Below are 16,247 nucleotides of genomic sequence, written 5' to 3' on the forward strand. Positions count from 1 at the left end.
AAACGCAATACAAACTTAGATAGATGGGATCTACCAATCCCAGCTGCCAGCGGATTGCATTTGCGTCTGGGCTCTTCTAGAAAAAAACTCAAATCATCGATGGGGGGGGGTTTGATATATCAAATTTGTACATATCACACCAGGTCAGACCAGATCAGACCATGTGTGCAGCAACCGCACTGCTCTGCACTGAGATGCACCGCGCTGCACTGCATCGCACACCCACACACACACACTGGTAAGATGGTCTAGGTGTGTAAATCCGGGGCGGGAGCTTTTTGTGATTCAGGCCAGGCACACACCAATGGGAACCCGGGCATGTCGGGGGGTGATAGGTGTGTAGTTTTGGCCCAGCGAGTGCGCGTTGCGTCTGTACGGTGCGTGCGTGCGTGCGTATGTGCGTGCGTACAAGCATGGTTGAGGAAGATACCGTGAAGCGCGCGGGACCGGAGCGGGGAATTAAACAATTATATATATGGAAATACCCAGTACCTACTCTATGTGCGGAATTTTTTTCCGGGGGCGATCTAACGGTTCGCAAGGAGGGAGGGATTGGGGTCGGGTAGCATTGCAGTGCAGTGCGGTGCAATGCCGTTGTGTTGCGGTGTATTGCGTTTTGCATGGGCTTTTCGCGTTTGGTTGGTGCTGGCGCTTGTTGCCTGCAGATTATGGCATGGTTGATGGGCGCTGGGCGATGGCTGGCCCGTTTGTTTACCAGGGATGGGGATGGCTTAGTTCGTTAGAGCTAGGTATATTGTTTGATAATGCTAGGTAGAAGTGAAGATCGTCCCACGTCTGTCGATTTGTACATCATCATGTTTGGAGCTGAGCTGAACTTCGAGGCGTGCTTCATTCCTCGTCCATGCTATCGGGGATGCGGGAAGCATCATCCATGGCGGACCGATAGGGTAGAAACCTGGCTCATGGTACTATCCGACAAACGAACATGGCTGGGGGAGATGAAATGCGACGCGAAACCAGCAAGAGATTAGATGAGATTAGATGAGATTAAATGGAGATAGGGGTGTGTGTAATAGCTATGTGGGTGTGAATGTAAATTGTGAATATCGTAGATATATACCAAAAGATGCAAAAGTATTCTCATGAGAACTCTCAAGGGGGGTTGTGTATCGCCATCCATCGCCTGGTAGTAAACAGATCCAATCGCAAATCAAAGTCCAAATCAAAACCAAAGTCCAATCCCAAAAGTCCAATTCCAGATCCCAGGTGCCAGGTGCAAGTCAAGGCTTTTTATCTCCTTTGATTTTTGGGGGTGGCTTTTCATCCATACCACATGCTTCGACACCATCCACCGTCCATCCTTCCCAGGTCGGTCAACAATAGATATTCAATCAGCCGTGCAAAGTCGTGATCTCGAGAAAATGATATAATGGGCCCAGTATTCGTTATACTCCGTAAAACGCCGCGGTCTTGATGCAAAATGCCAACGTGGTAAGACCGTGATGCGTGCAGTGCTAAACTCCACTCCTATGCCCGACGCCGTGAAGAGTATGTTCTATCCGTGGAGGACGAGAGGTCGTAGCTCGTTAGGTGTGCTGTTATGGCCGTGGCCCCTCACAGTATGACACACTTTGGCTTGCCCCCCTTTTTGTCCCTCCGGGAGTCATGACCTCCCCTGCTTGGACGGGCGTCCTCTCTTCGAACCCTGTCCTTGGCATGGTTGTTGGTGCCGCGAGTCCCCCTGCCGGAACCCTTGTTATCGACGGCGCGACCACCCTGCTGTCGTTGCCGACGGAGCTGTCTGACAACATCGAAGAAGGCCTTCTCGACGTTGACGCAGTTCTTGGCCGACGCCTCCACAAAATCACAGCCAAGGTCTTTTGCCAAGGCTTGTCCTTCCTGCGTCGAGACTTCGCGTTCGGTAACGCGGTCGCACTTGTTGCCCACGAGCATGACTGGCGCGTGCCCGAATACGGGCGCTGACGCACTCATGGGCGAACCAGGGTATGTGGGTGAGCCGGCCATGGCTGTCTCTTTGACGCGCTGGATCTGGCTGTGGAAGCGCTGTATGCGGGCAAAGGACGCGCGCGACGAGATGCTGTAGACGAGCACGAAGCCTTCGCCGTCGCGTATCCACTGGTCCCGCAGTGCAATGTATTCCTCCTGGCCGGCCGTGTCAAGCACCTCGAGCATGCACGACTGTTGGTCGATCTGCACCTGCTTGCGGTACGAGTCTTCGATGGTGGGGTCGTATGTCTCAACGAAGTGGTTCAGGCAGAGCTGGAGCGGTTAGTCATATTCTCGACAGAAGCCATGTGGCAAAGGTACCTGTATAGTAAGGGCTGTCTTGCCCACGCCACCGTCGCCCAGCACCACCAGCTTGTACAGCGTCATTTTCCCTGCCATGGTGCCGACGTGCAGGGTGAATCAGTGCAGGCTCGTGCAGTTAGGAAGGGTAGGCGTCCGTCTCGTGAGGGCCGTGTCGCAGCTGGCGTCGGGAGGGAGCAATGGGGGTGGCGCGACGGCAGAGCGCGGCGTGGTCGAGGGCCCAGAGGTATCGTCCCAAGTCGCACGGCGGCACAGATGCGCGTGTCGCGGATGGGTGCAGGCGCTTCAGAAGGGGTCGGGCGGCGTTGCACAGCGTTGCACCGAGCGTCGAGGCAGATGGCCAGTGCAGCAGTGGCAGCAGACGCGAGGGCGGCGACGAGGATGAAGACGGAGACGAAGACGGAGACGGAGCACGTATGGCAGAGCGTGGGTGCGGAGAGAGAGATGGGTGATGGGTGATGGGGCGAGGAGGTTGCTTGGGGTGGTTTGGGCGGAAGCTAGGAGTGAATGTCGGCGCAGTCAGGGTTCTCGCTGGCTCGTGTCCCCACGTGAAATGTTCTCTCAGGTCTGCCCTGGCGGCACTCGAGGTGGTACCAGCTATCAGCTATCGACAACGTCTATCAGGGCTCCCTCGCATCGACGCGGGTGGCGTGGGATAGGGGGTCGCTGCGTGGAGGGCTGCTCAACGATAGCGGCGGCGATGGAAGAGGGAGGTCAAAAGAAACGCGCGATAGTGCACCAGGGCGGCCGGGGGTTTTACGCTGCTAGAGGTTGGGCCAAATCCTCACTCTGACCCAGCCGAGCCTGCAACGCTGCTAGGCCCGCCCAGGCCACTCGCAGCGACAGAGGCCATCCGCCGTGGGCCAGTGGCCATTCGTCGCCGCCGACCCGGGCCCGCGGCCCCCTGCCGTGCTCTCTCAGCCATGCCGTGCTCTACGGTCCTGGACACGTCTTGCAGCGCGCTGAAGGGCTCTCCTGGTCTCCCTGCCATGTGCGACGCCGCCCCGTGCGGAGTCGACTAGCAACGGCCATATTGTCGAGTGATCCCCGCCGAGCTCAACACCAGCACGAGTAGCTGGAGCTAGCTGTTGCATGCAGCACACTACAGCTGCACCCTCGAGCAGTGGGAACACCCTCGTTCACCACTAACAGCTGTCTCTGAAACGCTTGTATGCGAGCAGTGACATTCATCCCACTCGTCTGTACCACCTCGCCGTCTCAACCGAGACAGGACAACACCATGACAGGGGATGGCACCACGGCCTCGACGCACCGAGCCCGTGAACGCGGTTGCTTGCAGTAGCTGTGGCCCGCTTGATTGCCATCCCTGATAGGCGCCCAGACTGTGTAGGTAGAAGCTCGCAGTCGAGGCTGCCGGGATCTGATTTGACATTTCTCCAAAACCTGGCATGCAAACAATGGCAATCGAGTCCCACCCGTCACGGCAGGTACACACTTCCTCAGAGCACTGCGGTACCATGCCTCGACATAAGAATTCCAGCGTGCTTCGTGCTTTGTGCTTCGGGCGAATCTCTCCTGCTACCGCAACAGCTGGCAGCGCTTGGCGTCGACACGCTTGCATCCCGAGCCGACGGCAGCGCTGACCAACGGACGTCGTCTCCGGTAAGCGTTTGCTGGTGCCGTGACTGTCGGACGGCTGCTCTCAAGTAGTAAGCCATTTTCAGGCACACATCCGATGTAACTATTGGCGATGATTCAGTGCGGTGTTGGCTCTAACCACAATACGCAAGAGCAGAACTCGCTAGCAGCATTGAGGAGCGGAGAAGCTCAGACTGAACTGTCAAGCGCTCCGACTCCATGGCACCAGCACTGTCAAGCACATACTGTTTGGTTCACAACCGACAATTCTCCAGGAGCCAAGTCCGGTACATGGGCTTGCGGCGCCCGCAGTAAAAACCAGGCACGTGAGCGCTGGGGATCAACTCCAACAGACGGAGCCAATTACAGCGAGCTGCTGAAACCCTCGAATATCCGCGATCGCGACGACCTAGCGTTACATATTGGACGTTTGGTGTCTTGTGCCACCGGAGATGTAAGCGCGCACGGGTACGGGCCGTCACGTTCGCCGTTCAAGGCAACCAAGGCAATCGAGCTGGGCGGGTACGGGACAGCCAATGCTAACACGTTGCTCGCTGAGATCGTAAGTCTGACGTACACAACGGCAGATTGAAAGACGGGAGTGAAGCGAACGTTGCGGACCTGTGGTATTCGTGGAAAATCGATGCTGACACCCGTCAGCGTCAGCCTTGTCAGTGCTTCAGTTGGTGGACGCGCGTGCATACCCGCCGTGCCTCATAACAGTTCCGTACGTGGAGCATCAGTAGCATGCGAAAGTGTGGGGTGAGGAGAACGATCTCAGTCAGATTGGGAAAGTAACTCTTAATATTGTGTAGTATGTGGAAGGAGCCAACCGAGTACAGAGGGCAGGCGCGACTGGAAAGTCACAAACAGTGCTGTCTCACCAGAACACTATTCTTCAGGCTTCGAGAACAGACTACAGATCCAAACAATACGTTCGACACATCAATTCTGATCACTCTGGCTGGACCAGCATCTACAGAGGGTCGGGCGTTCACTATATCCATACCAAATTCAACATCTTCCAGCATCACAACTTAGCCCTCGTCTCAATCGCCTTGTGCAAATGCTTCCCCTTGACTTCAAAATACTCTCTAATCTTCATTCTCGCCACATCCACCGCGTCCCGATCTTCAATCGTACTCGGCACACTGACTTCCTTGTCGAACTCGGCATGTGTCGCATTCTCCGTCAGTTCCCTCAGCACTCTCCTCAACGTCTTCCCGCTCCTTGTCTTAGGGATCATACCTTTGCCCTGGATGACACCACCCAGGGTTGCAATGGCGCCAATCTGCTCGCGTACCAAATTTTGTACTTCGGCGAGAAGCTTGGAGTCGGGAACGGCAGGGCTAGGGTGCGGATGTGTAGCAAGCGTGACGAAGGCGAAAGGGAGATGGCCTTTGAGGGCGTCAGGGATGCCGATTACGGCGGCTTCGGCGATGGAAGGGTGCGTTGTTATGGCTTGTTCGATGGCGCCTAGGGGTGTCAGTATGCTTGTGTGAAGGCACGTCAAATAGTAGTCAAAAGACTTACCTGTGGAAAAGCGATGCGCAGCAACGTTAATTACATCGTCTGCCCTTGCCATGATCGAGATATAGCCTTCTTCGTCAATCAATCCTGCGTCGCCCGTATCGATCCACTTCCCATCGAATCTCTTCATGTAGCCTTTGTAAAAGCGTTCTTCGTCTTCCCATAGCGTTGTGAATGCGGTCGGTGCCAGCGGGATGCTCATGACGATATTCCCCATCTCACCTCTCTTCACCTCTTTGCCCTCATCGTCTACGACCCTCACATCGAACCCAGGCATCGCCTTTCCAGCGGACCCAGGCTTGATAGGAAGCGGCTTTGGTCGGTCTGTAGAGGAGAAGTCCAGCCCTGCCGAAGCACTGAGGGCAATGCCAGATATCGGAGAGCCAGACTCGGAACTCCACCAGTTGTCCACAACCACAGCACCGGGAGCACAGTGCTTCGCCAGTAGTTTCTGGTACCTTTCAACAATGCTCGGCTCACTCCTTTCACCTGCCAGGAACAACGATCTCAAAGACTTTAGACCGCCTTTCTCTCCGTACCGTTTCTCGAAGAACTCATTATCGCTGTCGTCCCGACGGATGGCGCGCAAAGCTGTTGGCGCGGTGAACATAGTGTTCACTTTGTACTCATTGACGATACGCCAGAAGGTACTCGCATCGGGGGTTCCAACGGGTTTACCTTCGAAGAGAACAGTGGTGGCGCCAACCAGAAGAGGAGCGTAAACAATGAACGAATGCCCAACAACCCAGCCGATGTCACTGGCAGTAAACATGACATCTCCGGGACCTTGGACGCCGAATAGGTACTTCATGGAGAAATTCAATCCCACGGCATGGCCTCCCGCAGATCGAACAACTCCCTTCGGAGTACCTGTTGTGCCTGAGGTGTAAATAACGTACAACCCATCGCCACTCTCTACCGGCACCGCATCAGCCTTCAACCCCCTATTCTTCGCACTCTTGATCAGTCGTTGCCAATTCCTCTCTCCCTCTTCTTTCAACACCGGATCCCATCGCAACTGTTCGCGCTGCCAAATTATCGTCTTTGATGGCTTGAAGCTGCTTTTGTGCACTGCTCCCTCAATCATACTCTTATACTCTGTCGGTCCTTTTGAGCCCTCAATCCCACACGACGCAGTCATAATCGCCACAGGTCGACTCGCTTCAATTCTCTGTGCCAGCGCGGCAGGTGAGAAGCCACCGAAAACGACGGAGTGAATGGCGCCCAATCTCGCAATAGCAAGCATCGCAAATAGCGCAGCAGGAATCATCGGCATGTAAATCAACACAACGTCACCCTTCTTCACGCCCTCCTCTCTCAGCACACCAGCCAGAGTCTCCACCTCTTGCAACAGCTCTTTGTACGTATATCGTTCTTTCTGTCCCGTAACCGGGCTGTCCCAATATATCGCTACATTCTCCCCATTGCCGTTCGCGACATGGCGATCCACACAGTTGTATGTCGTGGATATTTCACCGTCGGGGAACCAGTGCCAATGGTCATGCGAGACATTGCTTTTCTTGAGGTGTTTTGTGGTTTTCTCAAAGGCTCTGGTGGGCTTCTTGTGCCAGTGTACGCTCTCTGCTTGACTGGCCCAGAACGTCTCGGGGTCGGAGATGGAATTGGCGTAGACCTGGTCTTGTATGTGTGTCGACATGATGCGCTTTAAACGGTGGGTTGGAAGTGTCGTCGTTCGGAGAAATCGAGATCGCGCGAGCTGCAGTAGACTCCGGTTCGGTTTCAATAATCTCCTGTGAGCTTTTCCACCGAGCTCTTTCCTGCGTATACTACTTACTCACTGCGAGTACCGGCACGATTCGAATGATTCCAAGTACTGTTTGGGTGAGCGAGTCGCGGGATGAAGATTGGTGACGGGAGTGGTCAATGAAGCCATCCGACTTGAGAAGCACAGCTCGGCAAAGCCATTGTCGGTCCAAAGGCAGCCGATGACGCTGCAGATGCCTCGGATCTGGAGCCGATGCTGTTACTCCACTCTGGACCGCGTCTGGGGTAGGAATTCGGCAGGCCGGGAAAACTAACCGCATCGGGAAGGCTATAGCGTTGGAAAGAGGAAACACTGCGAATTATCACGTCTTAAAAAGCGATAAAAACATATACTTTGTGAGTGCTTTCATGTGAATATTGCTCTTTAATACATATACTAGCGATGTAGAAGTGATAATGGGACGTATCATTGAGTTGATCGACTGGACCAAGAGCCCTGCATCAGAGCATGAAAATAATGAACTCAACAACACAATGTCTAATTGCCCTTAAATTTGGTCTGAGTGTTCTTTTTATGGTTAGGATTTCATATTCGAAGTTTTGTATGATTTGACGTCGATTTGCTCGCACTATGATTTTATGTAATATTGTGATGTTCAGTATTGATGATGAAAATGAATACATAGTCAATCATGAACAACAACGACACAACACACGAACAACTCAGAACCAACAAGAGGAGTGTCCAAGAGACTGTATTATACTCAAAGGTAACCATGTTTAATGTGACTACTTCTCAAACCCATGACATGCCATCCACTTTTCACGACAGAAGTGCACCAACTTAGGCGCCACCGGGTGGCGCACTTGTACTGAGCCTCCTGAGACCATTGCGACCAGCAACATCAATACCCAGTTTCTCCGCCACGGTCACAAATCCCTTGTTACCATCCCCCGCGCTCACCCAAAGATCTACCCAGCCTTCCCGTTTCGCGCTCTGAATCTGATCCTCGTTCCACTCCTCTTCACTAGGACGCTCAACGTAGATCGTCTGCAGACCATTTTCTTTGGCGGCCTTGAGATCAAACAGGTGAGCTGCTACCATGGCGCATTGTTCAGGTGGGAGATTCAGCTTCTCCGCGGCTCCAAGATACACGCGTGGGGCTGGCTTGTAGGTGCCAAAGTCCTCGGCAGAGAAGAGATGGGTGAAGGGAATCTTGCTGTAACTACGGAGATCGGCAAGAAGACTGTGATTGCCGTTTGAGAGTGTGCAGGTATCTGATGTTGTCAGCTAAGCCAGGTGGTGCATGACGTGACGGAAACATACAGAACAGCTGATTCAAGAGCTCAACACCTTCTGCAGAGTCCTCCCAAGGTTCCAAGCGATGCCATATCAAGCTGATAGCTCGCAGTTCCACGTCGTTCCATAACCCTTCAATCTTCCAGGCAGCCATAAGCTCCTTCAACGATGTAAGATGATGTTCGTCAACCGATACCCATGGCAAGGAGGGATCAGCTGCCAGGTTTCTTGTGAATTTTCTGTATGTGTCCCTCCAGTCTTGCGCAAAGCGTCCCCAATGTTCAATCGTCATGTCTGAAGCTGTCATCCTCACGCGAGATGCTAGAGATGCACTCGCTGAGTTGAGTGCCGCATGGGCCTGGGCGTGTAGCTCATTGATGACACTCTCCCGCCAGTCGACGCAGGTACCAAAAACATCGAAGAAGAGCGCTCGTGGGGGTACTGATAGAGCCATGCTCACGCTAGAGATTCGTCTGGCAGCAGATTTTGGCAACGGCGTTGGTGATGAGAGGTCATTTTGAATCGGGCGAATGGGTAATCCTGCCATGAGGGGTCTGTATACGTCACAGCTAATGCAGCTGTACCGAAGAGTAAGGTGACAACGGAAGAAGATACAGAGCGGAAGAATTGGGATAACGAACCAAAGAAAGAAGAGATGATGGCAAGTATCTATTATAATGTTAGTCCATCGTGATTGCGTTACGAGAGTAAAGAGGGCAGCAGGCACAGCAACACATTGGCGGCAGTCACACAAACATAGCAGGAGTCATGCTGAACTGTCGGCCAGGTGCACACAAGGACATTGAGTTCTGTTCACTCGATAGCAAAATGTTAGAGTTTGAGATGGAACATGCAAGGGTCCGCAGTAAGAACGAACCAAGCACACTTCGCATACACGAGACGACAGCCGCTATGACCATCGCGTTCAGCCCTGGCGCGTCTATTATAAAAAGTGGCAAACATCACATTCAGGACACGAGAAGATGAGAGATGAAGAATTATGGTATCATTCCATGCAAAAACAATCAGAACCGACTGATATGACCGTGAACTCCGAGCCTACTATACAAGGCTGTGACCATCCCACCTAGCACCAAAGCCGACCGTAAACCATTGAAGGCGGCAGAAGTCGTAACATGAAAACCGTGAAAGAATGCGCCTAACCACCGAAACCGTACAGAGTGCGGCCTTGTCGCTTGAGAGCGTAGACAACATCGAGAGAGGTGACAGTCTTGCGCTTGGCGTGCTCAGTGTAGGTGACGGCGTCACGAATGACACCCTCGAGGAAGGTCTTGAGAACACCACGGGTCTCCTCGTAAATCACTGAAGGCTGTTAGTTGTGAAGAGCGGGAGGATGAAGTGGAAGACTCACTGGCTGAGATACGCTTGACACCACCACGACGTGCGAGACGACGGATAGCGGGCTTGGTAATACCCTGGATGTTGTCACGGAGAATCTTGCGGTGACGCTTGGCTCCGCCCTTGCCGAGACCCTTTCCGCCCTTGCCGCCTGAGAAACGCGTCAGTATGTTGTAGAAGAAGATGGAACAAGACGCGTTGAGACGCGTCGAGGAGTAAACTCACGTCCAGTCATGTTGGTAGAGGTGGGTGGTTGGTTGAAGTTGGTGGAGAGGTAGTGTGGGAGTGGTGCAGGCTGGTGGAGTAGCTGAGAATGGTTTGATGGTGATGATTGTTTAGACTATGGGGCGCGTCGGTCTATATGGTGAGTGGGCCGCCGCCGGATCACGCAGCTGGCAGCCAGATCAACCACGCGCACGGGCGCGCTTTCCCAGATCAACAACCGTGCCACTTCCTGTTTCGGCCGCGCCCCAAGCGAGCCAATCGCCGCGCCCTGCCTTCTCTCACTTGCGAGTTTGACGTTCCTGTCGCTAGCAAAACGACGTTGGTGTTCTGCGTTGATTTCGAGCGTGCTTTCGATTGATTTTCCAGGCAGCCGCTCGGCCCCCCAGAACCTTATAAGCCGCGTCCCCCTCCGCTCTCCATCTCTCATCCACCACAGCTTCTCCACCCAACAGCCTCATCTACACAACACTCATCCACATCAACAACTCATCAACCATGGCTCGTACCAAGCAGACAGCCCGTGAGTACTCCTCTTCCATCATCACTATCGCATCGTCTGCATCGCAATACTGCAACTGCCTTTGGCGCTGCAGCTTGCCTTCGCCACCGCCTTTTCACCGCACTTCCATCGCAACACCTCACTAACAATCCCCAGGCAAGTCCACTGGTGGCAAGGCCCCTCGTAAGCAGCTCGCCTCCAAGGCCGCTCGCAAGTCCGCACCATCAACCGGTGGTGTCAAGAAGCCCCACCGCTACAAGCCCGGAACGGTCGCTCTCCGTGAGATCCGTCGCTATCAGAAGTCGACTGAGCTTCTCATCCGCAAGCTGCCCTTCCAGCGTCTTGTCCGTGAGATCGCCCAGGACTTCAAGTCGGATCTCCGCTTCCAGTCCTCCGCCATCGGTGCTCTCCAGGAGTCCGTCGAGGCCTACCTCGTCTCTCTCTTTGAGGACACCAACCTGTGCGCCATCCACGCCAAGCGTGTCACCATCCGTATGTCTTCCAACAACTCCACTCCACTTGGTCAGTCACTAACAGTTCGCAGAGTCCAAGGACATCCAGCTCGCTCGTCGTCTCCGTGGTGAGCGCGGTTAAGCTTGTCTCTTCTTGATCACGGCTCAACATGACTACTTGTTTGGGCCGCTGATGGTTATCGGGTCGGATTTCTTTGGGCGTTTGGTTTAGCACGGTTCACGGTCTTCAACTCGGTTTATGGGTGCATCGGAGCGATGCTGAGTATGTAGTATATCCACGACATTAGTGACAAGTCACTGAATACGATCTCAATCGATCATTATAACTTCATATCTTTCACATGCCTGTGATGTTTTGCTTTCTCTTGCTTATCGCGCCTTGCTTGAAATTGACGCGATGCGCTTACGAGAGATGTGTTGCCAAATGTTCAGTCGACACTATTAGCTCCCGAAACTGGTCGCGATCCCCGCCTATGACGCCGTTCATGGAATCATCAACCAGTCGCTGTTTGATGCTCCAAACACATCATCCTCTGATTCACAAATCACAATGACCTGGCAAACAGAATTCTGGTCATGGATGTCACCATCTAGCATCAACACGGCTGAGACACCCTCAGTCGGACACAATGCGCCCTCAACACCTAAACTTGCGATTCCCGCACAAGATGGCAAGCCAACAATCGTGAGCTTCTTGAGGCACTGTGGATGTCCATGTACAAACAAACAGCACTATCGTATCGTTAAGACAGTATTGACCAGCACCCAGTCGCCGAGAAGACCTTCCTCTCTCTCCGTTCCACCGCCTCCTCCCACCCAGAGATACACTTCATAGCCGTCTCACACAGCGACCAGTCCTCCACCGACCGCTGGCTTGCCTCACTCCCCGACCCTTCCAAAAACACGCAACCCAACCTCCAGATTGTCGTCGACGCTGAACGCGAAGCGTATGCGGCGTGGGGACTGGGTACAGCGAGCTTCTGGCATGTGTTGGGGAGCATCCCAAGTGTGAAGAAACTTGGAAGTGAAGAAGGAATCTGGAATCGGGACACGGAGAGCGGGAACAGGTGGCAGACTGCAGGGTGTTTTGGGGTGGATGGAAGGGGTGTGGTAAGATGGGGTGGCGCAGATGAGAGAGCAGACGATGTGCGGGACTTTGGAAAGGGTGTTGAGACGGTGCTTGGAACAAAGGAAGAGCATGAGCGGGTTGGAATTGCAGAGGCGATGCAGGGTTGAATGAGCTGGTTGTACGTTGATAGATGTGACGAACATCTCTAAACCACTCAGTTTATGTGAAGAGATAATCGCCACACGACAATCAAAGTTTTGTATCCCATCAAGTCTGCAAACCAAATAGGTGTAACCTCCCAAGTCCTCACATATAGCTGTTTAGTGGAACTTGGATTAAGTATGTAACTTCGCTTTGCTCACACTTAGAATGTGCCGCGGAAGGTGGAGCAACAAGCAAGTAGTTACACCCACGACTCGCGTCGTGAAATCATGAAATCGTATAATACGTACCATCTAGCACTATGCTAACGGTAGCTGGCTTTGGTAAAGCAAATTCCACGCGATTTATGGACAATTCTTCGATGAGTACGCGCACCAATGATCTCATGACATCACGCGAGAGCGCGTCTTGCTCATCGCCACCACTCCTAGAACCTCCCGCCGTTAGACGATGGCAACATGGCGACTACTACCGCACAGGGAACAATATCAACTAGCAATTATGGCTCGGATATCGACCTTCACTCGACGAGTGACTACGGGTCGGACGTGGACCTCGAGGATATCGACAATACTATACTTGCAGTCTCTCTAGGCACGATACAAGAGGGTAGACATACCGAGAAGAGCGTGGTATTGCCAAGCGTTGAGTTTGAAGAGGGAGAACGCGAAGACGAAGAGCAGGATGTCGATGGCTTTGTGCAGATTCACAAGCCCGCCGTGCTACGCGTGGCGAAGGGCAAGCAGAGAAGCAGTGGGGTTGTGGACACGCAGAGAGACTTCCAGAGTTCGCCCATGCGAGAGCGTGCGCTGGAAGTCGAGTACGACGAGCGATCGCGACGAGCTTGGAGTGGTAAGCCTTTACTTACCTTCTCATGTGTTCGATATAGACTGACAACTAACAGCATCTAGTTCCTCTTGAAGAACCGCCCTCTCCGTCTGCTAGAGCCCCGCGCTCTCGTTCCAAATCCAAAACACCACGGGCTAGTCGTAAGCTGTCTATACCTGAAGTGGTAGACGCTGCTCAGAATGACGCTCGCCCACCGCTCGAGCGCTTCCGAACCAAACCCAAGAAGTGCCTCTCAGTGACCGATCTCATATCGCCAGCATGGTGCGAGCTACAATACTTCTACACGCTCAGCACGTTTGGACGCAAACCGCGGACCCAGGCTATGAAGACGGGCTCAAAGATACACAAAACGCTCGAGGACCAAGTTCACACTACCGTACCCGTGCAAGTAGCAAGCAACGAAGACAAATTCGGCCTGCGCATCTGGAATGCTATATCTGGACTCCGCTGTCTGCGCGAAACAGGGCTTACACGCGAGCTGGAAGTCTGGGGCGTCCTTGAAGGCCAAGTCGTGAACGGCGTCATTGACGAGCTATCCTACAACTGTCCAGATCCCGCTTTCGAAGCACAGCTTGAGAAATCGCGCGCAGAAAAGAGTGGGGGTACAGTGCCCTTGCCACCAGGCCAACTCAGCATTTCGCAAGCCTTCGCCAACGCATCGCAACCAAACAGCACGGAAGAGCAGATGGACGACTCGCCCACGGATCGCCAAATCTACATCGCTGATGTGAAAACACGATCCGCTCCCTCTCTCCCCACAGGCGCGTCTCTACGCCCAACATGGATGCAACTCATGCTCTACCGCAAACTCCTCTATTCGCTCTCTCTCAACACCGTCGACGCAGAGACAATCTTCGCGCGCTACGACCTGCGCCCCCTGGAATCCTTCACACCCACATTCATCGACTCAATCGCCGACATTGGACCCACCACCGAAGCCACCTCCTTCCCAAACCTGCTCTCTTTGTGGTCTCTTCTCATTACGGAAATCCAGACCACGCTCCCGCCCTTCAGTCTCTCCCCAATTCTGCGCGCAGAGTTCCGCTTTGCGAAGACGGGGGATGTGCTGGGTTCTGAATTGACCGTGTACGAGGATGAGATCATCGATGGATACGTGGGCGAGGAAATGGCGTTTTGGAAGGGCACGAGGGAGCCCAAGGGCGTCGAGATCGAGGATGCGTTTAAGTGCCGGATCTGTGACTTTGCTGAGAGTTGTGGGTGGCGGCAAGCGAAGGTCGAGGAGGCGACGGAGAAGAGTCGGTTGAGGAGGAGTTTGAAGGAGAGGAGCGCTGTTTGAATGCTGACGAGTAACGAGTGATGTTTTCTTGGGGCGATTTGATCGGGTTGTGATATCCTGGGGTTGTTCGCGTGTACGTTTTTGTTCATCACTAGGCAAAGTAAAGAAGCATTCCAAATCATTCTTCATTTTGCAGCAATTATCTTGATGTCGTATCTAGAAAGAGAAACGCCGTCTTCTCTACTATATTCCAGTCACGATGCCATACATTCCATCTACCGCATCTCCTCTCACCACTATCCAGAGACACCGCCAAACCATACGCTAATTCAGAAAAATGCCTCTCAGGCCACCCCCTACTGCCCACTCGGCACCTCATACGGCCCATACCCCGGCCTCGGAAACTTCGGCGTCCCATCCTCATTCCACGAAAACTTCTGCGCCCGAATCGTCCTCGCATACCACCCATTCGTCGAATCGCGCATCCCATGATACACAATCCAATCCTCATCACCATCAGGGCTAGTCGTGAAGCTCGCATGGCCAACGCCGTACGCCGACTCAGCCGGGTTCTGGTAGAAGACGGGGTACGGGTGTTTGCGCCAGTCGGCAGGGTTCATCGGATCGTCGCCGACGAGCTCGAGCTGAGCGAGGCAGTAGTTCCTGTTATCCGAGCGGGCGGCGCTGTAGATGAGGAACTGCTGGCCTGTTTTCGGGTTCGTGAGCTGCTGGGGGGCTTCGTTGGAGGAGAGGCGGTCGTTTGATGCGCGGCCGAAGGGCGTTTTTTCCCAGGCGTATTCGGGCACGGAGAGGATTTGGCGCTCGGAGAAGGGCGACGAGATGGTCCAGGGGTTGCTCATTGCGGTGATGCAGAGGTTGGCTGGCCAGCCGTCGTATTGTCGGTGCCAGCACGAGTAGATGTGGTAGAGGCGGTTGTTGTGCTGGAAGTAGGTGCCGTCGATGGCGAACTGGTTGTATGTGTCCAGCTCGGCTTTGTAGGTCCATGTCGCTGTCCATGGGTCTGCGCCCAGGCCTTCGACGACGAACATGCGGTGGTGCACGGCTGGGCAGTTGTACTCGCACCACATCTCTACTTCGGGGGGAGGCGAGTCGGCGCGTGGGTCGGCCGTGAAGATGATGTACCAGTTGCCGTCCAGGTTGTGGATCTCGGGCGCCCAGAGGTCTGTGGAGTAGTTCATGCCTGGGGGTGGCTTGAAGAGCAACTTGGACTCGGCCGTGTTCCAGTCGGTGAGGGACTTGCTGCGCTGGAGGGTGATGTTTTCGTTGTTGCTGTAGGTCATGAAGTAGTAGTCATCGTAGCGGAAGACCCAACTATGGACGTTAATATTTACTTATTTCACATGTAGAGTCGTTGGACTTACGGATCTGCGCCTACAGAATCGAGGATTGGGTTCGTGAAAGTCGTGCTTGAGTTTGTCGAGTTTGGCATCACATAGTCGCAGAGTCCAGTAGCAGCCAAAGCTGCAGTTAGCAAGAGCTTGAGCATGTTGATCATCTGAGAATTGCAGCACTGAATCTCGGTTGAGGTGACTGAGGTAGAGAGGAAAAAGAAGTGATCTGGTGATCATGCGGCTTTTATATTGACAGGTGGGCGGGGGGAAAGCGGGAAAAAGTGAATGGATAGAAGAAAGGTACAGGACCACAGCAGATCTACATATGCGTTTGCATGGGGTTCTGATGCAACATCACCACAAGCAATTAGTTGGTCAGGCACGCAGTTTATAGGAGTTTGGTACGGTTTGGAGCGGACGAATGGATACATTGGTTCGTGTTGTCTGTATCCCGGCTTTTGGTACGTAGACAGAAAACTCAAACTCCGGCTCGTAATGGTGTTGAGGGGAAAGATGCCTGTGACACGAGGAATGCTGCGATGATGAAGGGTTGGTAGTGACGTCGCACGCTGCGGAGAA

General features: G+C 53.7%; 11 protein-coding genes across 11 annotated transcripts; 4 read left to right on the plus strand and 7 right to left on the minus strand.

The window, feature by feature from the left end:
* Positions 1-53: 53 nt before the first annotated feature.
* On the minus strand, positions 54-854 carry P153DRAFT_4197 (uncharacterized protein). Its single transcript, XM_033672201.1, has one exon. The coding sequence runs from the start codon at positions 620-622 to the stop codon at positions 155-157; it is 468 nt and encodes a 155-aa protein (XP_033528927.1). The 5' UTR covers positions 623-854; the 3' UTR covers positions 54-154.
* Positions 855-1,575: 721 nt separating this feature from the next.
* P153DRAFT_279846 (GTPase NRas precursor) lies at positions 1,576-2,367 on the minus strand (the record flags this gene model as incomplete). The annotated part of the gene is made up of 2 exons (XM_033663042.1): positions 1,576-2,241; positions 2,290-2,367. 2 exons carry the CDS (start codon positions 2,365-2,367, stop codon positions 1,576-1,578), a joined length of 744 nt encoding a protein of 247 aa, XP_033528928.1.
* A 938-nt stretch (positions 2,368-3,305) lies between these two features.
* Positions 3,306-3,905, minus strand: P153DRAFT_362302 (uncharacterized protein). The gene has a single exon (XM_033667099.1). It carries the CDS (start codon positions 3,869-3,871, stop codon positions 3,392-3,394), a length of 480 nt encoding a protein of 159 aa, XP_033528929.1. The 5' UTR covers positions 3,872-3,905; the 3' UTR covers positions 3,306-3,391.
* A 95-nt stretch (positions 3,906-4,000) lies between these two features.
* Positions 4,001-4,480, plus strand: P153DRAFT_391876 (uncharacterized protein; the record flags this gene model as incomplete). Its single annotated transcript, XM_033671102.1, has 1 exon — positions 4,001-4,480. The coding sequence occupies one exon, from the start codon at positions 4,001-4,003 to the stop codon at positions 4,478-4,480; it is 480 nt and encodes a 159-aa protein (XP_033528930.1).
* Positions 4,481-4,670: 190 nt separating this feature from the next.
* P153DRAFT_391877 (acetyl-CoA synthetase-like protein) lies at positions 4,671-7,364 on the minus strand. The gene is made up of 2 exons (XM_033671103.1): positions 5,422-7,364; positions 4,671-5,364 (listed from the first exon to the last, which is right to left on the minus strand). Exons 1-2 carry the CDS (start codon positions 7,073-7,075, stop codon positions 4,919-4,921), a joined length of 2,100 nt encoding a protein of 699 aa, XP_033528931.1. The 5' UTR covers positions 7,076-7,364; the 3' UTR covers positions 4,671-4,918.
* Positions 7,365-7,987: 623 nt separating this feature from the next.
* P153DRAFT_279432 (haloacid dehalogenase) lies at positions 7,988-8,897 on the minus strand (the record flags this gene model as incomplete). Its single annotated transcript, XM_033663018.1, has 2 exons — positions 7,988-8,421; positions 8,471-8,897. 2 exons carry the CDS (start codon positions 8,895-8,897, stop codon positions 7,988-7,990), a joined length of 861 nt encoding a protein of 286 aa, XP_033528932.1.
* Positions 8,898-9,602: 705 nt separating this feature from the next.
* Positions 9,603-9,951, minus strand: P153DRAFT_279091 (histone H4; the record flags this gene model as incomplete). The annotated part of the gene is made up of 2 exons (XM_033662996.1): positions 9,603-9,766; positions 9,816-9,951. Coding segments are annotated over 2 exons (300 nt in total), but the record flags the coding sequence as incomplete, so codon positions are not given.
* A 290-nt stretch (positions 9,952-10,241) lies between these two features.
* Positions 10,242-11,319, plus strand: P153DRAFT_362305 (histone-fold-containing protein). The gene is made up of 3 exons (XM_033667100.1): positions 10,242-10,547; positions 10,683-11,018; positions 11,071-11,319. Exons 1-3 carry the CDS (start codon positions 10,523-10,525, stop codon positions 11,118-11,120), a joined length of 411 nt encoding a protein of 136 aa, XP_033528934.1. The 5' UTR covers positions 10,242-10,522; the 3' UTR covers positions 11,121-11,319.
* Positions 11,320-11,459: 140 nt separating this feature from the next.
* Positions 11,460-12,331, plus strand: P153DRAFT_305014 (uncharacterized protein). Its single transcript, XM_033664586.1, has 2 exons — positions 11,460-11,715; positions 11,769-12,331. The coding sequence occupies exons 1-2, from the start codon at positions 11,550-11,552 to the stop codon at positions 12,233-12,235; spliced, it is 633 nt and encodes a 210-aa protein (XP_033528935.1). The 5' UTR covers positions 11,460-11,549; the 3' UTR covers positions 12,236-12,331.
* A 150-nt stretch (positions 12,332-12,481) lies between these two features.
* On the plus strand, positions 12,482-14,376 carry P153DRAFT_419228 (uncharacterized protein; the record flags this gene model as incomplete). The annotated part of the gene is made up of 2 exons (XM_033672175.1): positions 12,482-13,082; positions 13,142-14,376. Exons 1-2 carry the CDS (start codon positions 12,689-12,691, stop codon positions 14,374-14,376), a joined length of 1,629 nt encoding a protein of 542 aa, XP_033528936.1. The 5' UTR covers positions 12,482-12,688.
* A 296-nt stretch (positions 14,377-14,672) lies between these two features.
* On the minus strand, positions 14,673-15,823 carry P153DRAFT_279764 (glycoside hydrolase family 43 protein; the record flags this gene model as incomplete). Its single annotated transcript, XM_033663036.1, has 2 exons — positions 14,673-15,648; positions 15,699-15,823. 2 exons carry the CDS (start codon positions 15,821-15,823, stop codon positions 14,673-14,675), a joined length of 1,101 nt encoding a protein of 366 aa, XP_033528937.1.
* Positions 15,824-16,247: the final 424 nt, after the last annotated feature.

The sequence above is a fragment of the Dothidotthia symphoricarpi genome (genome assembly GCF_010015815.1).
Source record: "Dothidotthia symphoricarpi CBS 119687 unplaced genomic scaffold P153scaffold_1, whole genome shotgun sequence".
NCBI classification, from domain to species: domain Eukaryota; kingdom Fungi; phylum Ascomycota; class Dothideomycetes; order Pleosporales; family Dothidotthiaceae; genus Dothidotthia; species Dothidotthia symphoricarpi.

Coding starts and splice junctions, on each gene's coding strand:
- P153DRAFT_4197 (XM_033672201.1), bottom strand. CDS start 622: ATGCAAAACGCAATACACCGCAACACAACGGCATTGCACCGCACTGCA.
- P153DRAFT_362302 (XM_033667099.1), bottom strand. CDS start 3,871: ATGCAAGCGTGTCGACGCCAAGCGCTGCCAGCTGTTGCGGTAGCAGGA.
- P153DRAFT_391877 (XM_033671103.1), bottom strand. CDS start 7,075: ATGTCGACACACATACAAGACCAGGTCTACGCCAATTCCATCTCCGAC. Junction 5,365..5,421: donor TGCGCATCGCTTTTCCACAG/GTAAGTCTTTTG, acceptor TGACACCCCTAG/GCGCCATCGAACAAGCCATA.
- P153DRAFT_362305 (XM_033667100.1), top strand. CDS start 10,523: ATGGCTCGTACCAAGCAGACAGCCC. Junction 10,548..10,682: donor TCGTACCAAGCAGACAGCCC/GTGAGTACTCCT, acceptor AACAATCCCCAG/GCAAGTCCACTGGTGGCAAG. Junction 11,019..11,070: donor CGCCAAGCGTGTCACCATCC/GTATGTCTTCCA, acceptor AACAGTTCGCAG/AGTCCAAGGACATCCAGCTC.
- P153DRAFT_305014 (XM_033664586.1), top strand. CDS start 11,550: ATGACCTGGCAAACAGAATTCTGGTCATGGATGTCACCATCTAGCATC. Junction 11,716..11,768: donor GAGGCACTGTGGATGTCCAT/GTACAAACAAAC, acceptor ACCAGCACCCAG/TCGCCGAGAAGACCTTCCTC.